Genomic DNA, 23,890 nt, shown 5'->3' on the forward strand with positions numbered 1-23,890 from the left:
TCAGGAGATATGCATCAACCTAAGCCAACAGGCATTTGTATGCATTTTAACCAGAAGACAACACCTCACTGGGCTGCCTTCAAAAATCACACCTCTTTTAAACATTACTGTATCAAAATATAAAATACAGTCAGAAGGAAGAGTGATCACAATACTACTTGGTACAGCCTCTGTTGTTAAGAGAAGTAATAAACGAGTGTATGAGGAAAACATTCCAAATGCACACCCAGTTTTTACTTTTTAAGCATCAATAATTAATTGTTACATACGACTAAAAACGTGGAGCAGAGAGCACTGAGATCCACATACATATTTTTCATCTGACATACATTCTCAAAAAGGAATTGCTTAACCTTTATAGATATTGCACTGTGACTCATTCACGTATAGTTCAAACTAGCATTTTTCAGAGCTATGTGTTTAAAAATAAATAATTAAATAAATATTGATATATATTAGGTGTAGGTAGCCTTTGGTCAACGTTCATTCACAAGGGGGTGCGGTGGAGTCATATCATATGCACATTTAATGAACAGGTGCCTGACTACACATGCTTGGCCAAAAAGAAACAGAGAGAAATGCAACTTAGGGGGAAATCTGCGGGGAAATCTGGCCACTCTTCCACTAGATGTGCGCGTGCCCTGGGGAGACTGTGACCTGGGAGATACGAATCTGCTTGTCCCTCAGTCAAACAACGTCCATGAACCTCTTCTAGTGGGAGCATCTTGCTGCACCAGTGTGATCCTAATGTTCTTGGGTACATTAGAGTCATACCATATGGTCCCTAAATGCAAGCCAACTCCGTCTTGTCTTCAACAGAAGAAACAGCAAACTGTTCCAATGCTGGAAAAAAAACTTAGCTAAGTTTTTAAGGGGTAGAATATGGTCTCCAACATGGCTCCTTCCTGAGAACTTTGCAGAAATAACTTTGGCTCTGCCAGATTTTGGATGAGACTCTACTGCAATTATTGAAAAGGAGTAGGAATTAGGATCATCAGGATGAACGTGACCTAAAGTTGTATTGAATTATTGTTGAGGACATTGGTTGAAGTTTAGGGATTGTGTGGCATCGGAGCCTTTTCTACCCTGCTCATTTATTGCAAGTTCCCTTTACAAAGGTAGACATGTCTTCCCATTTAGGGACAAAAGTGCAGTAAAAATTCAGCCTGGGGAACCAAGTGTTCCAGGTGAACTGTCTGCTTTTTGTTGGGTCACCAAAAATATCATATAATTCCAAAATCATTTTGGAAGACTTCTTCTAGAACAGGGATAAGTTTAAATACTGGGAATCTGGGAGAGAAGTCTTTAAAAAAAATGTAACTGAGAAAAACTCCAGCATGGATTTTTCTTTCAAAACACATCATGGGGTACATAGGAACCTAATGTAATCAAGTCTGTGCATGTGCACACATGAGTGGTAGTTCCCAGGGAAGCCTCTATTAATTACACCCTAGAACTGTTCTTGCCTTGGACAGACAAGAGCAGAATAAATAAACTCATGTTTTATTATTTTGCAAAGGATCTGGGTTAAATAGCATCACCAAAAACTGGCACCACCCTTCTGAGCCACGTGCATCAAAGGGCAGACATGCAGACAACATGCGTACCTTTCCACTGCCATTTGCGGCCGAATGGCAACGCCAGCTGGGCAGTGGGGCAGAGCTGAGAATGTCTCCCTTCACACCTGGAGAGCTACAGTTCCTGACCCTCAAAAATTAAACCCAGTTCCAAAGTCACTTCAAATAAAACAGTTTGGTGACGGCTTCAGCAAGCAAGGAGGCAGGGTTGGCAACTCTACACATAAAGGCTTCTCCAGGAAGCTTGCGTGGCACCGCAACAAGAAGCTATTTGAGTAAGGAGACCGTACACAGCTGACACAAGGATGGATTGAAACAATGGCAAGAGTGGGCTTATTTTTTTTGTTTTTCTGGGCTCAAGAACTCCTCCTATATCCCCACACACCAGGCAGGGTCTTTGTTTTGGAGGAGCTAGTTAAAACCTATACATAATGGCAAATAGAAAGGCTGCATCTTAGACCCCAGGTCTGAGTGTCGCGGTTATGTTGGTTAGGAGCCTTTTCACAGAAGCTCTGACCAGAGTTTGAGCAAGATCCAATCCTCCCCTGCGCCCACAATCTCATTCTACAGATAGGGGTGCCAGGGCCACTTCAAGACCAAAACCCTCACTAGGACAAAGGGCACCTTGGAAAATTCCCAAATTGGTCAGCATCGTTAGCTGCTGGTAACAGCACAGGGAAATGATGGATGACCTCAGCTCTTGGAAGAAGAGTGTGGGCTCAGCTATGTGCTACTGTGGCTTGATGTGTCACATAAATGAGCAGTTTCCAGTGACTGTGGATGGTGCCAAGGCTAAGTCACAGACTATTTCTCTACTGTGTGTCCTTACAGGCCACAGGATAATGACACAACCTCCAATGACATCTTCAAACTGGTAGGAACTTTTGCTGTCAGCATGACTTGGTAGAAATGAATGCATAAATGAAAACAAGATTCATGCTTTTCTTTCTTCTCCTCCATCTTTCCTCATCTACCAGTCTGAGAGTTGCTCAATCTGTGGAGACAGGAAATCAGGTTAGCACTCTTAAGGAGAGCTGTTCAGCCAGAGGATGGGCCACATTCCCATCTGGAAATGGATTACGCAGAGACACTAGGAGCCAAACCTCTGAGGTCATGGGGATACCTTTATAGGTTTTCCATTTTTGTCGTACTGGTACACCAGCATCTTGATACAGTGTGAATTGGCCGGCGAGATCCAAGGGCTACTTGTTATGGAAAAGTTATGGTTGGTGTAGAACTGTATCGGTTGCTTCTGGCACTTGAAGAAGGCCTTGAGGGTAGCGGCCGCCATTTTGCGGAACCGCTTGCTGATGAAGCAATAGAGGAAGAAGTTGATGGCCGTGTTCAGAAGGGCCAGCATGTTGGCAACGTCGGACATAACGTGCATCAGCCAGCGGTTCTGGATGGGCGCCCCATAGAGGTGGTAGAGGATCATGATGATACGTGGGGCCCAGAGTGTGGCAAAGATGGAGGTAATGGTAAACAAGATGGCAGTGGTTTTCCCTGTGGAGTAGCCACGGAGGCGAAAATTGCTCTTCCGCCTGAGCTTGTATACAATGATTGAGTTCAAGATGAAGAAGATGGAACAGGGCACCAAGTACACAGTGAAGCAGTGAATCCAGATAAGGACATGATGCACGGAGGTGCTGATGTAGTCTTCAGTCCAGATGTTGGGCCACCAGTAGTAGGGGATGCTGGTCAGGAAGCAGGTGACATAAACACTTACAATGACTTTCCGGGTGCGGGCTGGGTAGGAGACTGTGTGGTACTTGAGCGGGTGGCAGACCGCAATATACCGGTCAATGGTTAGTGGAACAGTAATCCAAATTGAGGTGTGGATGGATGAGAATTCCAGCACTTCTATGATCTTGTCGGGAACCTGAGGCATCTGCATGTTCAAGATGAAATCTTCCAACAGGAAGTCCACGAACACAATGAAAAAGAGGACCAAGATGTCAGCAGCGGCAAGTGCCAAGAGATAGTTGTAGGAGGACTTCTGTCTCCTAGCCACCAGCTGAGAGAGGATGATCACGGTTAGGATATTTGCTGTGGAGAGAAGAGAATCTGGTTTATGTCTGAAGCAAGATGACTTTATTGGCTACTAGGGGCCCCTAGGCATAGTGTGTTAGGCACTCCCACGGAAATCAAAGGGACTGAACCCATGCTCTTGAGGGACAATCTCTGCACTGCAATTGCACCTCATACAAACATCTGGATGCTATTTTGACAAAGTTTCATGTTCACATTGTACTTAATTTGTCCCTTACACGGTCATGACAGTGGTGCTGCCATTGTCCTCACTTCAGAAATGAAACTGGGTCTCAGAGAACTTAAGGAACTCACTTAGAGCCAAAGAGTTAGCCGTTCATGGTGACAGGGACCAAACCCAGATCCTCTAATCCCCAATCCTGTGCTCTTTCTTTTGTCTGACTGCATGGAGAATATGGGGCTGCGATGGCATTTCCTGTTTCCCGTGCTCAAGTAGTACATTGGACTATACAACCTCTTAAGAACCTTTAGAACTTGGATTTTAAGACCTTTCTTTCTTTTTTTTTTTTTACATTTTATTTATTTATTTATTTTTGGCTGTGTTGGGTCTTCGTTTCTGTGCGAGGGCTTTCTCTAGTTGCGGTGAGCGGGAGGCCACTCTTCATCGTGGTGCGCGGGCCTCTCACTGTTGCGGCCTCTCTTGTTGCCGAACACAGGCTCCAGACGCGCAGGCTCAGTAGTTGTGGCTCACGGGCCTAGTTGCTCCGCGGCATGTGGGATCTTCCCAGACCAGGGCTCGAACCCGTGTCCCCTGCATTGGCAGGCGGATTCTCAACCACTGCGCCACAAGGGAAGCCCAAGACCTTTCTTTTTTAAGTGGGTCTAGAATTGAAGGAATGGAGAAGATCATGACCTTTAGATTAATTTAAAAATAAATTATATTTATTTTTAGAGTAGGTACACATGGTACATAATTAAAGTTAATAGAAAAGTAAAATTTCCTTCCACTCTTATTCTCCAACCACCCAAGTACCCCTCCCTCAGGGCAATCATAGTTAATAAATAATCTGTGCTTATGCATGTCTGTACAATATGTGTGTATATAGGTTTTGCAAAAATAGTAGCAATAGATTATTTTTCTGGGGGTCAGAATTGTTTTGGAATGCATCCACATAATTCTGATCAGTTTTAAAAAAAACAAATGTCTCTCTGAATAAGATACATCTGGAAAGTCACTAGGGACTCACTCTAAAATGATATCCCAATGGATAACATCTGGAAGTCATTCTACACATTTATTCTCATTAACTCACAACCAAGCCTGAAATTTGAACATTATTAATCCTAGTTTGCAAACAAGGGTCTGAGAGAATTTACGTCCCCTGTCTGAAGTGCAGTGGCAGAGCTGGAATCCAGGGCTCTCTTTCTCGCATGTGCCTTTAAAATTATTTCACAATAGTTCACATGTGAAAATGTCTTTAATATGCACACCCTGGTGTATTCATCACTCAGGTTAAACAAATTTTAACATTTTGCCACATATGCTTTAGTTTTTTTTAAATAAAGAAACGACACTATAGATGCAGTTGAAGTCTTCTTTGAAATTGTTCCAGCCCATCATTTCCCTTCCCCCTTTCCCCGCCAGAGGCAGCCACAGTGCTGCGGTCTTCAGGGCCACGTTTGCATACTCTTAACTTTCTTTTACGCAGAACCTGCCACTCTACATGCCGCTTTTTTTCACACAACAAGTTGCTTTTGAGACCTGTTTTTTTTGATACATGTAGATCTATTTCACTCATCTTAACAACTATAGAGCAATTCCATTAATAAACTTACTGCAATTTATTTATTCATATATGCATAGACATATTTATACATATACACACATATGTCTATATATGTATATGTGTATATATACACATATTATGTAGACATATACATCTAGCTGTCTATATGTGTATATATATACACATATACTATACAGACATCGATGTGTGTTTGTGTATATATATATATATATATATATACACATTTAAATTGGTTTCAGGATTTTGCTGTTATAAACTGCTATAGTTAATACCTTGATATGACTCTCCATGAGAAGCAGCTGTGAGTCAGAGTTTCTCTCAGGTAGTATATACATATGTAGAAGGGTGTTTATTATGTTTTAGAATATGTGCATCTTCATCTTCACCAGATATGGCTGAATTGCTCTGTAAAGTGGTTTTACTAATCTGCACTCCCAAAAGTAGAGTATGAGAGTTCCAGTTGCTCCATAACCTCTCATTACTCGGCACTGTCAGGTTTTTTTGTTTGTTTATTTGTTTAAGTCTGTGCTGTCCTTGTTCTTGCTCAAAGCACTTTGAAATAACATTTTGAAGTTAAGAGTTAAGGTACCAATTATATTAATTATCCAGTATTCATTCCCAGTGGTTTAGAGCATTCAATACCCATGCTTTAAACCACTCGGCAATATCAATACTTCTAAGCGGGGGCGGGGGTACCATGTGGGTATGTTACACCCTGCACAATAAAGAAAAATTATGAGTAAATTTTACTTTAAGTCAATACCTAAGAAAAGAGGTCCATTAAAGCAAAATTCTTTATATTATTAATTCTGAAATTTCAAAAGTTTACTTATGTATTCAACAGTGTTTTTCCATACCTACTATGAGCTATGCCCTGGAAGGAGATATTGAACAAAATAGACATGGTCCGTCTTAACTTCATGGAGCTTAGAGTTTACTATGCAAGAAAAGCATCAACCGAAGAATCACAGAAGAAAATGTGTAACTGGAAGCTCTAGTAAGTGCTATTAGTGATCAGAAGAATCTTTACTGAGGAAGTGATGTCCAAGCTGAAGTTTGGAGACCCAGTAGGAGGTAAATAGGCAAAAAAGGTGGTTGGAGAAAGTGTTTCAAGCAAAGGCAACAGCATGTGCAAAGGCCCTGAGGTGGCGAAAGCATGAAGAGTTGAGTTTATTAAGGCAAGGAATACTCATATTGATTTCTACTTGCTTTGTATACATTTTTGCACTTCATAGCTCTCTTTTATTAAACAGCCTGTTGAAAAGTGTTCGAAAATGTCTTATTCATTTAGAAATCCTTTCAAAAAACATCTAGCATCTTCCTTCTGTGTACATGGGCCCAAGATGGATACAAATTGGTATTGTAGACATTCAGAGTCTCCATTCAGAGAGTGTAGAAACAGCATGCAAGGGGCTGAGTATTAAAGAGACAAGCAAGAATACACACAGTGATACAAGAGCCACAGGTGCATAGACACAGAATGAAGGGCAAAGGCTTTGGAGGAGGTTATGGGTCAAAATTTAGGCTACTCCGACCTGACAGAGTTTCATGGAACTCAAGCTGTAAAACCAGGTCTGATGCTTTCCCATCAAGCCAAGAGCATCAGGGCACAGTGATTTAGAATGTGGAGTTTGGGGCCAGGCTGCCTGGGGTTCAGTCCCGGCTCTATTATTTATTGACTCTTTGGCTTTGGGCAAATTTATTCAACCCCGCTGTGCCTTAGTTTCCTTTTTTATAAAATAGGTTTAATAGGGTTATTCTGAGGATTAAGTGAGATAATTTTTATAAAGTGGTTAGAACAGTATCCGGCATGTGGTAAGTTCTCAATGAATGTTAGTTCTTGACTGAGAATCCACTCATTCAACAATTATTAGCGGAGCATTTACTATGTGTCAGGCACTGTATGAGGCGATGGAGATGCAGGAATTAACAAAATGGACAAGTTCCCTTTTATCATGGGGCTTATAGTATAGTGGGTGAGAGAGACAACGCATAAATACAAAAATGTACCACAGAATTTCAGATAGCGATGCTATACAGAATAAAACCAAGGGATGAGACAAATTGTTGGGGGGGTGTTGGTTTTTAGATTGGACATTTGAGTTCAATTAAGGATGAGGAGAGGGGATCTGCCATAAAAAGATCCGTGAGAAAAGAACTCTAAGCCTCTAAGCAGGGGGAATGGCAAGTGCAAAGGCTCTGAGGTAGGAAAGAACTTGGTATTCATGGAACTGAAAGAAGGACTCTCATCAGTCCTATTATCATCCCTGTTTTACAGGGGAGGAAACTGAGGCTTGGATTTTTAGGTTATCTGTCCATAGCCACAAACTGAGTAAGTGGGAGAGCCTGAAGTTGACTCCAGCTCTCTCTGACTTTATGGCATATCAAGTTCCACTTTGTTTCCAGCCGGAGGAAAGTGATTCCTGTTCTCTCAGTTGCCCCTGACTTAGAGAAGTGCCATCATTTCTCAGAACCTCTTTTTTCCATTCATTAAACAATGCCCACACACTCTCTCATGTCCCTGATCTGCTCCCCAGCTTATAAGGGGGGTAGGAATGAATAAATGCTGGGGTCTCCCCAGAAAAAAATGTTATACAGTCATCCTTTAGTATCTGCAGGGATTGGTTCCAGGACCCTCCTGTGATACAAAAATCTGCGGATGCTCAAGTTCCTGAAATAAAATTGTAGAGTACAGATGGCTCTCTGTCTCCGTGGGTTCCACATCCACGGATACAGAGGGCTGACTGTATATATTCGGCAGAGAGTCACTTTTCACCACCATCTCTTACTTCCTCATTGAACCCTGTTTGTAATGTGGTGCTAAAAATTTTCCATATCCAAACTCTTCAAAAATATTCCATCTCCACCTAATTAATGCTTTAAGTCAGGCAAGTCATCAACTCCAAATTAAATTTCCAGCTATTCATATTTGACATTTCCTTAAGTTTCTAGTAACTGTGTCTCTCGAGAAACTAACGTGCAGACATTGAGTTTCCCATTTCTTTCGTGCAGGTCGGTTTGCTCCCAAGGCAATATCAAGAACACTTAGAACATCCTTGGCATGAGAGAGATGTGTGAGCCACAGAGACCCAGAGGGGAATGGAACAATGCCTGTGTATTGATTTTCTGAAAAAGAAATGAGAAGGTAGAATTTTCAACTCTCAAGGTTGGCATTTGCTATAATTCCCCACATTGAAAAATCCTTTCGTTTCCACTGTGATAGTTCTTTCCCCAAAGAAAAGGAGTGCTGTTGACAGGGTCTGTGTGTATTTATAAAGGATGAATAAGCTAAGAAACCCAAGTCATCACCACCTGAAATTCCATTTCTCAGCTTTTTTCTCAAATTAACAGGCCCAAGAATCTGTTGTGTGGAAAACCAACCAATCCCATCCAAGCAAGTCCACGTGAACTTCACCATCAAAATGTCAATGCTTCTAAAAAGCAAATCTTTCCTGTCAATGGTGTCGTTGGACAGGTTTAAGCTCCTGGGTAATATAAAGCCCATGTTTTGTGATTACAAAGCTTCTTGTTATTATATTCTTGGGGGAATTCATTTCCTATACTTTGCAGTTTACCATGCTCAAACTTGAGAGGATTTAGGGAGTAGCTAAAAGATCAACACAGGTTGGGCTGTCCGACCCCACCGCTGGACGGTTGACTGGTGCAGAGGGAAAGGGTCAAGGTCTTCCAGAGGTATTTTCTGTGTCTGTGAGGACTAAGAAGTTCCTGCAGATTCATTGGAAGAGCCCTGACTGGGAGTTCTCAGTTTATATCTCTTAATTCTGCTACATTTCTTGGTTTTTGGTTTTTTTTTTTTTGGTCTTTGAAAATTATTTTTTTCAATTACAAAAGTAAAATATGCCTGTAAAAATTAAACATTATATCAGTGTATAATAATATTATTAGCTCACTTTTATTGAGCATTTACTTCTAAGCATCTTACACACATTTAATTTCATTTAATTTTTACAACCACCCTATGAGGTTGGAACAATTATCTGAGAGCATCGAGGCTTAGAGAGGTTATAAGTAACTTGTTTGAGGTCACAGAGCAAGCGAGTGGTGAGCCAAGACATTAAGCCAGGCTTTTTGTCTCCTGAGTCTGTACATGTAACTATTACATTAGACACTGGAAAGTGAAAGTCTGTCCGAATCCCATTTTCTAGAGATATTATGGTATCTAGTCTCTTAGACGGTCCCCAGTGAACCATACCGCCTGGTATTCATGCCTTTGTGTAGTCTCCTCCCCTTGAATTGGAGCTTGTCCGGTGATTCACTTTTTAAAAAAAAAAAAAAATTTATTTACTTTTGGCTGCATTGGGTCTTTGTTGCTGCGCACGGGCTTTCTCTAGTTACAGTGAGCGGGGGCTGCTCTTCGTTGCGGTGTGCGGGCTTCTCATTGCGGTGACTTCTCTGGTGGCTTCTCTTGTTGCAGAGCATGGGCTCTAGGCATGCAGGCTTCAGTAGCTGTGGTACGCGGGCTTGGTAGTTGTGGTACATGGGCTCAGTTGCTCCGCGGCATGTGGGATCTTGCCCCATCCAAGGCTGGACCAGGGCTCGAACCCGTGTCCCCTACATTAGCAGGCGGATTCTTAACCACTGCGCCACCAGGGAAGTCCCTGTGATTCATTTTCAACCAATAGACTATTGTGGGAGTGACACTGCATGACCAGGTTGTAAGTGGGACTTCTGAATACTTTCTTTGGGATGCTGCATCTTGGAGCCCAGCTGTGAGAAGGCCAAGCCACATGGAGATGTCGTGTGTAGGGACTCCGGTTGAAAGCCCCAGGTGAGCTCGTAGCCGACAGCCAACATCAACTGTCTGTCATGTGAGTGAGCGCTCTTGGATGCCCAGCTCCATGGAACCCCCAAATAACTGCAGTCCCAGTGCCCTGCGGCTGCCACTGCGAGAGACCCTGAGCAAGAGCCATCCGGCTGAGTCCAGTCAGCCTAAGAACCAGGACAAATAATCCTAAATGGCTGTATTAAGCCTCTAAGTTTTAGGGTGGTTTGCAATGCTGCAACCAGAACAGAGGTTTATTAACCATTTGGTGTCTGTATCTCTAGGATATTTATATGCCTATAATTATAAATATAATTAGTAATATGATTATCACCACAAAATGAGATCATACACTAATACTGTTGTGCAAGTTGGTTTTTTATTTTCTTTTTTCTCTCTCTTTTAAAAATTTATTTATTTATTTATTTATTTTTGGCTTCGTTGGGTCTTTGTTGCGGTGTGTGGGCTTCTCATTGCGGTGGCTTCTCTTGTTGCAGAGCACGGGCTCTAGGTGTGTGGGCTTCCGTAGTTGTGGCACATGGGCTCAGTAGTTGTGGCTCGTGGGCTCTAGGGCGCAGGCTCAGTAGTTTTGGCACACGGGCTTAGTTGCTCCACGGCATGTGGGAAGCCCCAAGTTGGATTTTTTTATCAATTAGAAATAAATCATGGATTTTTTCCTATGTCAATAATATTCATGAAATATTCACTTACGGCTGGACATTACTTATTTTATTTTGTTTTATTTTATTATTTTGGCCACCACAGAGCTTCATTAAACATCTTTGCATATTTCTGTAGAATAAATTCTCAAAAGTAGAAATGCTGGCTTAAAGGGTAACACATTTTTTTCCCCTTCCTCCCTCTCTCTCCCCTCTCTCCCTCCCTCCCTTTCTCCCTCCTTTCTTCTTAAAGGCAGCTAATAGAATTTGTAAGAAGGGAAGCTACAAAAAGATTTAGGTTAGACACCAAGAAGCACTTTCTGACCGCAGTGGCAGTCACGTGAACAAGAGCCGGCCACTGACACCACGGCTGTTGGGTCCACGCAGGTCTTCTGCAAAGAACACAGAGCTGTGTATCTGGGCTGATTAAATTCCTGGCGTTACCTTCTGCAAATCCTCTTTCTCTGCATCCTAAATTATATTTTCGTGAATTTCCAAAAAGAGAGCCCTTCGCCCCTTTCAGCCACCATCCCCTGTGACTTAAATGCATCCCTCCCTCCTTCAAGGTGCCTACCTTTTGTACTAGAAGAGTCAGCGCTCATGTCCTACAGACACATGGCGAGCCCTGACATTGTCAGCCATTCCAGTGGTGTTATTTATACGGCTGCTGGAAGGTGCCTCAAGGACAGATTTTTAGGAAAAGCAATTTCTAAGCCTCGCAGGCAAGAAGTCAGCACTGCCCTTGTTTAGATCAGCTGGGGAGTGGGGACTGAATTGGGTGATGGGGCATTGCTCTGGAGGGCGGTCATCTCCCTTACTGTTACCTGCTCCAGTACAGGTCTCGGAGGGATCTTGGAGCAGAGAAAGGGGAAGTAAGATGCTGGTGCTGGCTCTGGAAGCCTGAACCAAGCCCCTGCTGCTGTCCCAGCTCCCCCGTGGCGGGCAGGGCACCAGGTCGCTGCGTCCAGAGGAGCCAGAAGGGGAGGGAGGCGTTGCCTCGACGCAGCAGCTGCACCCACCGTGCAGAGCATCAGGCGAGTGGTGCACAGCTGCACAGCTGATGCCCTCCCCAAGGAGTCCACCCCCGCGGCGTTCGACGATTACAGCGCCCGAAGTGCACCTGACTGGCACGCGGTGAGCCCGAACCTGTGGGACGCGGGGCCAGGAGGAGCACAACCGTCTCGCACACTCTCCCACCCTCAGACCAACGTCTTTGTCATCTGTGTCTCCACTGCCAGAGAACGTGCGGCACAAGCGGCATCCAGAAGTGTGTCACCACTGCCCCGAGGTGTACATCCTCCTGGTGGGCACCAGGAAGGACCTGAAAGCTCAGCCTGACACCTGCGGCGCCTCAAGGGCAGGGCCAGGAGCTGGCCGAGCAGATCCACGTTGTGCGCTACCCGGAGGGCTTGACCTGGCGGCAGGACGGCCCTCAGCTTGCAGGCTGCCCCTGTCCCACCCCGGACAAGTTGTGCCTTGGCGCCTTGTCTGCCCCCAGCTGAGCCTGAAGGACAATTCTCACACCCCTGGCGGGGGGATGCTCCCTGAATGCCTTTTTCTCCATAAGGAGGCCCACAGGGAGGGGGCCTTGGGTCCTGCCCCACTCTGCTTGGGGACACAAGGTATTCTGAGAGCTCACCCAGGCCAAGGTTGGCTGCCTCCCCAAGAAGCCAACCCTTGACCCTCCCCGTTGCCCCGCACAGACGCTGCGTCCTCTCAGGTTAGGAGCTCTCAGCTGTCCCGTCCCTAACAACTCCCTCACTGCTCTTTGACTGGTTCCCCCTCCAGATGCTCTCTCCCTTCCCCAAAGAAGGAGCCACGGAACCCAAGGACGATGAATATGCCCTAACCTACTCCCACATGCCCAGGTCTTATGCATTTTACCGATTGACTCAGCCCCCCATGTCCCCCGTGCCTTTCCTACCCCATCAGCATTATTAAAATCTCCTGTCTCCAGCGGGGAATGGGGGGAGATGATGTTGACGAGACTTGGTGTTCAGTCTTTTTGACCTCTGTGGATGGTGCCAGGAGGTCTTCAGGAGGTTGTGCCCTGAGGCCTTCTAGGAGAGGAGCAGGGAAGGGTTTCCCAAGGGCAGCTGTCCGTCCATGTGGTCCCAACCCCAGGCACTGCCCGGCAGTGGCCAACCTTGTTCCCCATTGTTCCACTTGCTCCAGGGCAGAAGCCAGGGAATGTGGAATGTACTTCCTGAAGTTGGTTATTAGGGGCACGAAGCTGACTGTGGAGTATTGCGGTGGGGGTCAGGCAGTGGGGCCCCAGCTCATGGGAAGGCAATCCCTGAGGGATGGCTTCCAGGTTCCTGGAAGGGCTCTGAAGGGCCATTTGTTCTCTTTGCTCTTTGCAGGCTGAACTTCAGCCCACATATCCAAGTACATAAGAACCTATCATAGGACTTCCCTGGTGGCGCAGTGGTTAAGAATCCGCCTGCCAATGCAGGGCACACGGGTTCGAGCCCAGGTCCTGGAAGATCCCACATGCCGCGGAGCAACTAAGCCCGTGTGCCACAACTACTGAGCCTGCGCTCTAGAGCCTGTGAGCCACAACTACTGAGCCCACGTGCCACAACTGCTGAAGCCCACACGCCTAGAGCCCGTGCTCCACAACAAGAGAAGCCACCGCAATGAGGAGCCCACACACCGCAACGAAGAGTAGTTCCCGCTCACACCAACTAGAGAAAGCCTATGCGCAGCAATGAAGACCCAACGCAGCCAAAAAAATAAATAAATAATTTTAAAAATTCTCACTTAAAAAAAAGAAAAAAAGAACCTATCATAGCTGGAAGAGGTTGTGAACTGTAGTGATTAATCTCCCTGAACCTCAATTCCTACATCTGTGAAATCGGCATCAATATAAATAGCACCCTCATAGGTTGTTAGAAAAATAGAGGAAATAACATGTGTAACATGCTTAGTACCGCCCCTGGCACATGGTGAACACTCTGTAAATGTTAGTTTTGTTATTTTCACACCTGGCCAGTTCAGTTCAGCAGACAATTACTGAGCTAGAGGCCAGACACTTTGCTGGAAGCAGAGCTGAGTAGGAGAGCGTCTGAGCTCTCAGGGAATCCACGGAAGATTCTCGTTTACCTCCACGGATCATTCCAGGCACTATAATCCTGTCACCTCATCTGGAAATTCTTCATTCCCAATTCCTCTAGCTGCAGCTGTGTCCCACCAACAACCCCCCTCTATTTTTCTCTGCTTGGTGGAGAAAAACATTGGTCTTTATCTATGGAACTATACCCTTAAGAGCCATTACTACATGATAACTCAGTTGTTTCTTGCATTCTCTGAAACAGCCTTTGTTCTTTTAAAATTTTAGTTCTTACTTGATAGTTCTTTTCTTTGTAGCTTTACTGTCATGCCCTTCACTGTTATTTTTTTGTGGAGACCCTACTTGTCACCACATTTAGCACTTGAGTGGATCCTTTTCATAGCTAGGAACGGTGTTTCCTTCTTTCTTTGAATCTCCCTTTCTAGGATCTCCTGCCCAGGGTGATAGCGTAGACTGAGGCAGGGATGACAAAAATATTTACTCTTCAATTGACTGGTAGGGGCTGCTGGGCGCCATGTTGAAACTTGTTCTAAAACCACACCTGGGCTTAGCAGTGCTGCAGTGAATTGGTGATGCCTGCCTTGGTGGAAGAAATGCTGTGGATTTGCCACGAGGAAGTCTTGGGACCTGGATCCATGGTGCAGTTTTCCTTTTTCCCAGAACTTAATAAAGTAGTGTTTTCCAGTATAGACCAGGACTAGTTGAGACCTAGCAAGCCTGCCCTTGTGGTTGAGTAGTCAGCAAGAGCTAGGATGGCTGCCACCCCAGGGCAGTCTGACTCAGGGCAATGGGGAGAAGTGAGTCATCTGCCAGGCTACAGGCCAATCAGTTGGCCTTCTCTTGACAGTAAAATTGCTTCTGGCTTTTTGACTAGGCGCAGCTTCTTTGGGTAAGCATGACAACAACTAGATTCTCAACTGGGAAACCACATTCAAGTTGGCCAACAGACTCAAAAGTTTCCAAACCATACTTCTCAATGCCAAGCTTCATTTTCTTATGACTACCATACACTGAGCACCTACTGTGTGCTGGGTGGCTCTGTATAGATGAGATGATTTTATGAGATTTGCTGATGAACAGTTTTACTTTCAAAGTTATACATTTAGTTTAAATGGTATTAGAGGAATGTTATTTTTCCATTTAGGGTAGCGATAAAAGCCCGTTTATAAAATAACTTGATCAAAAAAGTGAACTGACTTAAAGAAATATTTAAGGAGATGACAGTGCAAGCAGAATGTAGGCTCTCATCTCCATTTTACAAATGAGGAAAAACTAATATTCAGAAAGGTTTAGCCACCTGTCCAAGACGGCACAGCTGGTAAGTCAAAGAAGCATTCTGAAAGCACTTGATGGTGCCATTCTGGGTCAAGCTTTGTACTAAGTGATGGATGCGACTGTGTTTTTTCAGCTCTGGGGGTTTGTCACAGAGACAGATGGGGGCAGGGCTTGAGGTGGCTCTCCAGCAAACACACAACAGAAGAGTTACCAGAAAGGACAGGCTCCTTAAAGTGAGAGGCATGAATTCTGAAGTCTGGAGGAACTGCGTTAGCACCCCAGATCTGCACATTTCTTGCTGGCACTCTTGGGCAAGTAAACGCAAAGAACAATCAATAAAATGGGAGTAACGATGGTGTCCAGTTCAGAGGGCTGTTGTGAGGATGAGAGGGAATCTCACACACACACAAAGCTCTTAGCACGGCGCCTGGCCCAGGGAGAGTGTGCAGTATAAGTGGTCACAGTTATTGTCTGCGAGTGTGATGACCTGTGATGTCCTGTGAAGGTGACAAACTGAACCAGGCGAAGGCCTGGTGCAGGGGAAGCAGCGCCCGCAAATCTAGGTGGGGCTTCTCCTGGTGTAGTTCTTGAGGATGGGAGAACTGTCTGTAGAAAAGACCTCTGACTTGTTTCTCACACTCGGTCAGTGAAAGTGTCCTTCATGCTGCTGTATGTTACAGATGAAAGTTGTTAAGAGAGTAAACCCTAAAGTTTCTCATCAAAAGGAAAACATTTTTGTTTCCTTTTCTGCTTTTTCTTGTATCTCTGTGAGATACGGATGCCAATTAAACTTATTGTGGTAATCATTTCACAATATATGTAAGTCGAATCATCATGCTGTATACGTTAAGCTTACACAGTGATGTATGTCAATGATATCTCAATAAAACTGCGAAAGAAAAAAGAAAGCATCTTTAGCCTTTCCATTTTTGTTAGGAGACCCCCTCGGGTTAGACTGAGTTCTCACATAGACGCTTGTGTGCTCCTGGACAAGTCCCTTCCCTTCTCAGAGCCTCAGTTTCCAGATCTGCAAAGTGAGCCAGTTAATAATAAAGAAATAATTTAAAAAATAGTATCATAGCTCCCATTTGGTAAAGGTGGGCAGGGGTTAAACAGGCACACAAGACAAGGAGAGGCTCCCAGGGAGAGTGAATAGCATGTGCAAAGGCAGGAAAGAGGAAGGTCCTCAGGGCAGCTAACTGTTATCGAGTGTTTGTTGTTTGTCAGGCCCTGAACTCACTTCTTCATATACATGAAGCATATTTCATGTCTACAATATCAAACATTATCTAATATTATAATATATTAATATAATATAATATATTATTATATTATATTAAATATAATATGTTAAATATCCAGTATGTAATCCTTGCTAATAAAGTAGGTACTATTTTCATCCCCTATTATAGATGGGAAAGACTGAGGCTCGGAGGGTGAAGAAGTTGACTGAGGTTGGATGCAAAAGTGTCAAATGCCTCTTCCAGTTCTTCCATTCATGCAGACCTGTAATACAAGGGCTGAGCACATGCAGTAATAACTGGTACATTTATTAACAACAATTCCCTTTATTAGGCACTTGCTATGTGTGACTCACTTGCTAAAGGTTTTACTGGCATCAAATTTAATCCTCACATGACGTAAGGAGATAGATGCTATTAATATCCCCATTATAGAGATGAGAACACTGAGGCTCAGTGGGTTACGAGACTGGCCCAGATCAGACATCAAATGTATGCTGGACCCAGGATTCAAAAACAATTTATTAGACTCTAGAGCCCATTCAATGCACCTGCTCATCCAGATGCTTCCATCATTAGCTTGAGGGAACTGACCATTAAGTAGAAATGGGTCAGTATTTTCTTTGCTTCTTTTTCTTTTTTAACAGTGTGTATCAGCTGGCGTGTATGGTGGCATGAGGTAGCTGAGGGAAGAATTCCCTTCAGAGGAGTTGTAGGTCCTTCAAGAACACCCGCTACTCCCAGTCCCTGGGAATAAGCGAGGGTAAAGACACAGGGGGTTCATCTCTGCTTCTGAGGGTCTAATCGTTTCCTCCAAGTCCAGGGCTTACCACCGAGACCCTCTCCATGGCGCCTCCCGATATGGAATGGTGCTCGCGCCGGCTAATTCTCCCCGGGATTCACCCCAGGTGCACGGTTTCCGCCCACATGGCCGTCCCCAGACTTGCAGCTGGTGGCTGCCATGTGCACAGGATGCTCATTTGTTTTGCTGTTTTGTGGACCCAGAGTGATGGTCACTGGGTGTCAGGGGACCAACAGGAAGTCAGAGGCTTCTGGGCTCTTCATCTGGAGTTCACCGGGGTGTCAGAGGCTTTTGTGGCTCTGCTCGGGTTGTTGCTGTTTGATTAAATGTCTTGCGCTCAGCACCATCCGTTTCCCAGTGGCTGCCGGGGGCAGGTATTTTTAGCTGTGGGCAAATAGCTTATCAATTGTGCATGCAAAACGCAGCCAACACAAAGCCTTCATTCCTGTTGCCTGTCTTCTTCCACGCAGGCAAGGACAAGAGAAGAATTAAAGGAGGTTGGCACTCATTTGCTCATTCCACAAACATTTACTGAGCTGCCCACCATGCACCAGGCACTGGGCCAGGCACTGTGGATGCAGCAATGTGCAAACGCACAGGTGGCATGAGTCCACATGGGGCTTACGATCTATTTTGACAGAGTTGAGGTCTGCTCTGCTACCTACTAACTCTGAGGCTTTTGGTGAGTCACACATTTCTCTGGACCTTTTTTCATTCAAAAAGCATGTGCTGGGCATATACTATGTGCCATTCACAGCACTGAGGTTGCTGGTGTGGAGAGACAAGTCTCTCCCCACTAGCAAGCGAGGTAGAAAGGGAAAGAGGTTGCACGACCAAGCAGCGAGCATGACCCAGGTGGCCCAGACATTCTCTCGGGCCCACGGGAGAAAGTGGCAATGAGTTCTGACCTCGGGGCCTGGGAAAGTTGCACGGAAGCGTGAAGGAGGAGCTGCTGGGATCCAGGACCCACATGGGCAAAGGAGGCAGGACCGTGGGCAACACAGTCAAGAACTAGGAATATAATAGACAAATTAAACAAATAATTCTTCAGCTAATGACCCAAACTGTCTTTCTAGCCTGAAGGCTTCTCTACCCAGGGGCCACTTCCTAGGGACAGCTGGTTGCCCTGCAGCCAAGGCCATGTATAAACTGCAGCAATCAGCTGTCACTTCGCACCTCCAGCTGCTTTCTAGTATTAGGTCTGCATCAAGTGTCTCCAACTTAAAAGAAGGAAAAGCAATACCATGTGATGTCAGGAAAAAAAAAACAACCACTCACTATTATATACAAAGGTCCCAGAACATGTTGTTATGGTGTATCTACTTACCCAGGGTTCCATTGCTATAGACACCACCAGTGCTGACCACAACTATCACAACCATCACTTTGATGATTTGGGAGGCACTTCAGGGGCTCCCAGTGTCATCCCAGAATGGTAAGAGGCAAAGAGTACAGATTCCGGAGCCATGCTGTTAGGGTTCAAACCTGCCTGTGCCACTCTAGCTGTGTGACCTTGGACAATCTACTTAACCTCTCTGTGCCTCAGTTTGCTCATCTATGGAAAGGATGATACGGCACTTATCATAGGCTTTTGTGAGCATTAAATGAATTAATACATGGAAAGTACCGAGCACAGTGCCTGGTACCATACAGACTATTTAATTTTACCATCATAACTATTACGTTAGAAATCCAGAAGAGCAGGAAGTGTGTTTGCTTTTCTGATTACTATTAATATATTGCCAACCTCTTACACAGTTCTGGGCATATGGTAGGTGCTCTAAATATCTGTTGAATGAATAAATGAATGAATGAATGACTATGAACATAGATTAACATGGCATTTTAGACATGCAGAAGGTCTTTGTCATAGTTTTGAATAGACTGGAAGTCTGCTAAGTGTTTATTGCAGAAAATGAGTCAGGTGATGTGATCAAGGGTAACTGGGAATTAATTGGAAATTAATTTAGTGTTCACTGTGTGAGATCTTTTAGAGACTATCAGCTTCTCCAGAAGAGGTTTTGTGCCAGAATCTTCCATGTGAATCCAATTTCAGCTCAACATAAATTTAGTGATGCTCAACTATGTAGCCAAGCCTGGATCAGACTCTCAAGGAGTACAAGACCCTGCGCTCAGGGTGCTGAGATCTTACTGAATAAGTCATCCCACAGCATGAGGAGTCATTCAAACTCCCTGCTACCTTCAATTGCTCTATGCCAGGGCTTATAAACTCAAATGGCACAAGGGACCAGTTAGGTGACATCAATGTGTGAGGTGAGCCTGCAGGGGCCTTTAGTGAGCTGCCCAGCTTATACCCCCTTTCAAGAGGGCAGCCACTGTTTAGTTCCACCTGGTGGTTTCCCAGGAGGGAATGATAGCCAACTGTGGCCAGGTCATCCAATGTTTCAAGAGAGGCTTGCAAGCAACACACACACACACACACACACACACACACACACACACACAGAGGGTGGCCCATGGGTTTGAGACCTCTGCTCTGTAGCAAAATCCAGTGTCTTTGCACAGCCGACCAGATACCTCGCACACCATCAGTGCCCTTCTGCATCCCATGCAAATGCTCTTCATTTTACGAGCTGTTGCCTAAATGTGCAGTGCTCTTTCTTAGCTTTGTAGCATTGTATGGGCTATTTCTTCTGCCTGGAATGCCTTCCCTGCCTACACCACTTTACCTGGCAGACTTTTTATTTGTAAAGCCTTTCCTGATCTCAATGCACTGAGGTAAGCACCTCACTGGGTAGAGTATTTAGAACATTTTGGTACTGATCTCCTTCAAAATCTTTATCACCCATTCTCTGGAAGGCAGAGACTGTATCTTTTTTCTCTGAACCTTGAGGGCCTATCACAGGGCAGTCAAAGAGTATGCACTCCGTCAACGTTAGAGGAATAAAAGTGTGACAGATGGATGGATGGACGGGTGGATGAATGGGTTACCCAAGGCACTCTCTGTGGAGCATTCACCTGCTGGCTGTCACTTCTGTGGTACTCCATCATATCCATGATGACTTGATCTTATCCCTTCCCTCTGTCTGCTCTCTAAACCCAGTCTCTCTAGGTAGCCTCTCGGGAACGTTTTCCTGTTTCCTCTTATGATGGCTGATGGATCTGGGCTCAAATTCCCCATTTACTTGTCCAGGCATGATCTTAACTCAGTTTCCTCACCTGTGCAATGGGGAAAATACCATTTCCCCAAAGGGCTTATTGAGAAGACTGAGTAACTTCATATATAAAAGCATTATTACTATGCCTAGCATCTAGTATGTACTCAAAAGTATTATTCATTTCTCTATTGGGTGTGATAGTTTCTTTCTTAGAGCACTGACTCTTTCCCTTGTTGGAAAGTGGGGAGCACCAATTCTGAAACCAGACTTCGTGGGCTTGAATCCCAAGTTTGTCATTTCCTAGCTTTGTGATCCTGGCTAAGTTACTTAAATACTCTGTGCCTTAAAGTTCCTCATCTGTGAAATGGGGATAATGATACCTGTCTCTTAGGGTTCTTGTGGGAATTAAATCAAGGGCTTAGAAGAGTATTTGGCACATAGTGAGTGCTCAGTAAGTGTTAATTTTGTTGCTCACCAACCCAACCCAAGAGACTCAGGGGTGAGGAGGACTTTGCATATTCACCAAGACTACTTGGTGACTTCCAGCCCCTTCTTTCTATTATAGATATTGACTCGCTGCTGGATTCAGCCACCTTGCTACAGCCGTGGACGTCATAGTAAACCCGAGGAAATGGTTTCTTCCTTTTTGTGGCTCCTATCCTGGCAGAAGCCAGATAGATCACCAGAGAGAAGCTCCATGACAGCAGGAGGCATCATGCTATGGGAGCACTTAGGAAGGGGTAACGAGTCTAGCCTAGAAGATCACGGAAGACTTCTTGGAGGAAGTGGCACATGTGCAGTGACATGGAGGAATGGGAGTCAGTTGAATGATTGGGGAGCAAAGTGTGTCTACAAGAGGGAACAGAATGTGCAAAGGCCAAGAGGCGAGAGAAAGAGGATGGCCGTTGCAGCAGCTCAGCTCATAAGCTCAGCATGGAATGGAGGCCGCAGACTGGGGGCTTGAGGGGATGATTCCAGGCTGCAGATGTGTCTTTAATATTTTTGAATCAGTTGCCATGTTTACAAATTGGAGTATTTCATGTCCAATTGAGGATTTGAACTTCTTTTGAAAATCAGAAGGGGAGGCCACACTGGGCCCACATTTCCACTTGGGGCTACCCTCCAGCTCAACAAGTCCCCACGGGCCTCACTCATTTCTGCCATCTGCCTGCCCCTGCCCGGAGCCGGGGAGGGAGTTGGAGGGAGGCCTGGCGGGAGAAGAGGTAGAGAAGTAGCAGCACTTGATTCTAATGATTCAAACTGGGTTTGAGTTGAATTTGTCCTGAGGTGATGGAGATTCATTGAAGGGCTTTAAGCATTAAAGGGTTTTACTAAGTAAGATGCCTGTTATTTAGACGTCCTTGAAGGTAGATGAGGGGGGTGGTGGAGAACGGAGGGTCCTTTATATAACTCATTGAAACTTTCAAACATGGGTTGGTATTGTAGCTTCCTCCTATATAAAATTTGACAGGACAGCAGAAATGCGGAGAGGTACCATCTTCCCGCATAACGTGTCCCCTTCCCCTCTTAGGCTGGCAGGGGAAAGTTCCATGGGATCTGGATGTTCAAGAACATTGGAAAATTCTCTGATGTGCACCACCTGGCTGCACTTTCTCCAAGGCCACCGTCCTGGTGGATGTTCTGTTCCACGACAGGACCTGCATTCTCCCAGCAGATGCGGGATTGAAGCGGCAGCACCTGTGCCAGAGGACATGGACGGACAGGGAACAGGCCATGCCCAGAAGACAATGTCTAATTACCCGGGGGCCTCAGGAAGCAATTTTCTCTGGTTGGAGAAATTGTTTTTTGTGCCACACAGCCGAATGACATGTAGGTCAAGGAGGTGTAATTATTTGGAAATGGATTTATGTTTGGGAACTTCTAAAGACCCACCTCTGCACACTGGGAGGTGGCAGAGAGAGTGCGTAGATTCCATTCTGCCCAAGCTGGGTTCGGCAGGTGAAAGTCAGCTTGCTTCCTCGTGATTTTGAGGGGGTCTCCTTCTTTTCTAGCTTGGGGACACACACCTGAATGTCACAGAAGAAAAGAAGCAGCGCCCTTCCTAGTGCTGTGGTGATGAGCGTGGGCACTGGATCCAGATGTGTCTCCTACCGGCTGTGTGACCCGGGGCAAGTTACCTAACTTCTCTGTGCCTCCATGTGCTCATCTGTGAAACGAAGCCTATTGTGAGGACTAAATAAGTCAATGCATAGAAAGTGCTTGCAAAAGTTTGGGCTGCACAGTCGACACTCCTGGGATTGTGGCCTCGGCTCCCTTCTCCATCCCATTTCACTCACCACTCCTGCCTTCCCTCTGTCCCAGCGGAGAGGAACCAAAGCACGTGCAGCTCCCCAAACAAGCCTCACTGTCTCCAGCTCTGGGTCTCTGCCTATGCAGTCGTCTCTTCCTAGAACACTCCTCATCCACTTTGTCTGGTGGACCCTTGTCCTTTGACCCTTCAGGAGTCAGCTTGTCCAGCCCCCTGGATTGATGCCCCCCATGCTTTGCTGTAGCCCTGCTTATGAAAAAACAATCTGCCTCCCTTTTTTTTCTGAGCAGAAATATCATTTCCAAGAGAGGACAGGGAAAGTGTCAGTAGAAAAGCAAGTGGTTTTTTTTTCTCCCTTTAGAAATAAGAGAAAATGTAAATAATAATACAGTAGTAGTAGTAATGGTGATGATGATGAGTGATTCTATACCTTTTTCTGCCATGAGGGAAGTGGTTTTTTTTTTTTAATAATATTACTATTTTTAAAAATTCAACCCAGCTCTCCAGGCTGTAGTTTTTTTTTTTTTCGTCTGCATTGCACGGCTTGTGGGATCTTAGTTCCCCAACCAGGGATTGAAGCTGGGCCCTCAGCAGTGAAAGCGTGGACCGCCAGGGAATTCCCAGAAGTGGTTTTTTTTTTTTTTTTTTAACATCTTTATTGGAGTATAATTGCTTTATTTACAATAGCCAGGACATGGAAGCAACCTAAGTGTCCATCGACAGATGAATGGATAAAGAAGATGTGGCACATATATACAATGGAATACTACTCAGCCATAAAAAGAAATGAAATTGAGTTATTTGTAGTGAGGTGATGGACCTAGAGTCTGTCATACAGAGTGAAGTAAGTCAGAAAGAGAAAAACAAATACCATATGCTAACACATATATATGGAATCTAAAAAAAAAAAAAAAAAAAAATGGTTCTGAAGAACCTAGGGGCAGGACAGGAATAAAGATGCAGACAGAAGTGGTCTTAATAATAAAAAGAATAGCTTCCACTTAGCAATCTATTATATGCTAAAAACTGTGATAAGCGTTTTACACTTAATAGTCACTGCTGCTGCCCTCACTTTAGAGGTGGGTATTATCAGATCCTTTCTATAAAGGAGGGAATTCAGGACTGGGTTTAGAGACTTGCCCAAGTTTACACAGCTAGTAAGTCACAAAGCCAGGATTTGAACTCACGTCTGTCCAGCTGCAAATTGTTAACTGCTACACTCTTTAAGAAGTCAGAAGGCCTTGGGACCATTGCTTCTAATGACACCCAAATCAGCTGCAGGACAGGCCCTGTGC

The 23,890-nt window shown here is 44.9% G+C and overlaps 1 protein-coding gene and 2 long non-coding RNA genes across 3 annotated transcripts in view; 1 reads left to right on the forward strand and 2 right to left on the reverse strand.

Annotated features, from left to right (window-relative positions):
* Positions 1-5,578, reverse strand: part of LOC309645695 — a 331,483-nt gene extending 325,905 nt beyond the window's left edge. The window contains exon 1 of the long non-coding RNA XR_014255023.1: positions 4,115-5,578. This is a non-coding gene — a long non-coding RNA (uncharacterized lncRNA). The remainder of the gene's footprint in view (positions 1-4,114) is intronic.
* Positions 1-10,832, forward strand: part of LOC309645682 — a 114,243-nt gene extending 103,411 nt beyond the window's left edge. Inside the window, exon 4 of the long non-coding RNA XR_014255011.1 lies at positions 8,387-10,832. This is a non-coding gene — a long non-coding RNA (uncharacterized lncRNA). The remainder of the gene's footprint in view (positions 1-8,386) is intronic.
* On the reverse strand, positions 302-3,567 carry GPR139 (G protein-coupled receptor 139). The gene has a single exon (XM_082431139.1). The coding sequence runs from the start codon at positions 3,469-3,471 to the stop codon at positions 2,689-2,691; it is 783 nt and encodes a 260-aa protein (XP_082287265.1). The 5' UTR covers positions 3,472-3,567; the 3' UTR covers positions 302-2,688.
* Positions 10,833-23,890: the final 13,058 nt, after the last annotated feature.

This window comes from Balaenoptera physalus, assembly GCF_965194825.1.
Source record: "Balaenoptera physalus genome assembly, chromosome: 16".
In the NCBI taxonomy this organism is placed as follows: domain Eukaryota; kingdom Metazoa; phylum Chordata; class Mammalia; order Artiodactyla; family Balaenopteridae; genus Balaenoptera; species Balaenoptera physalus.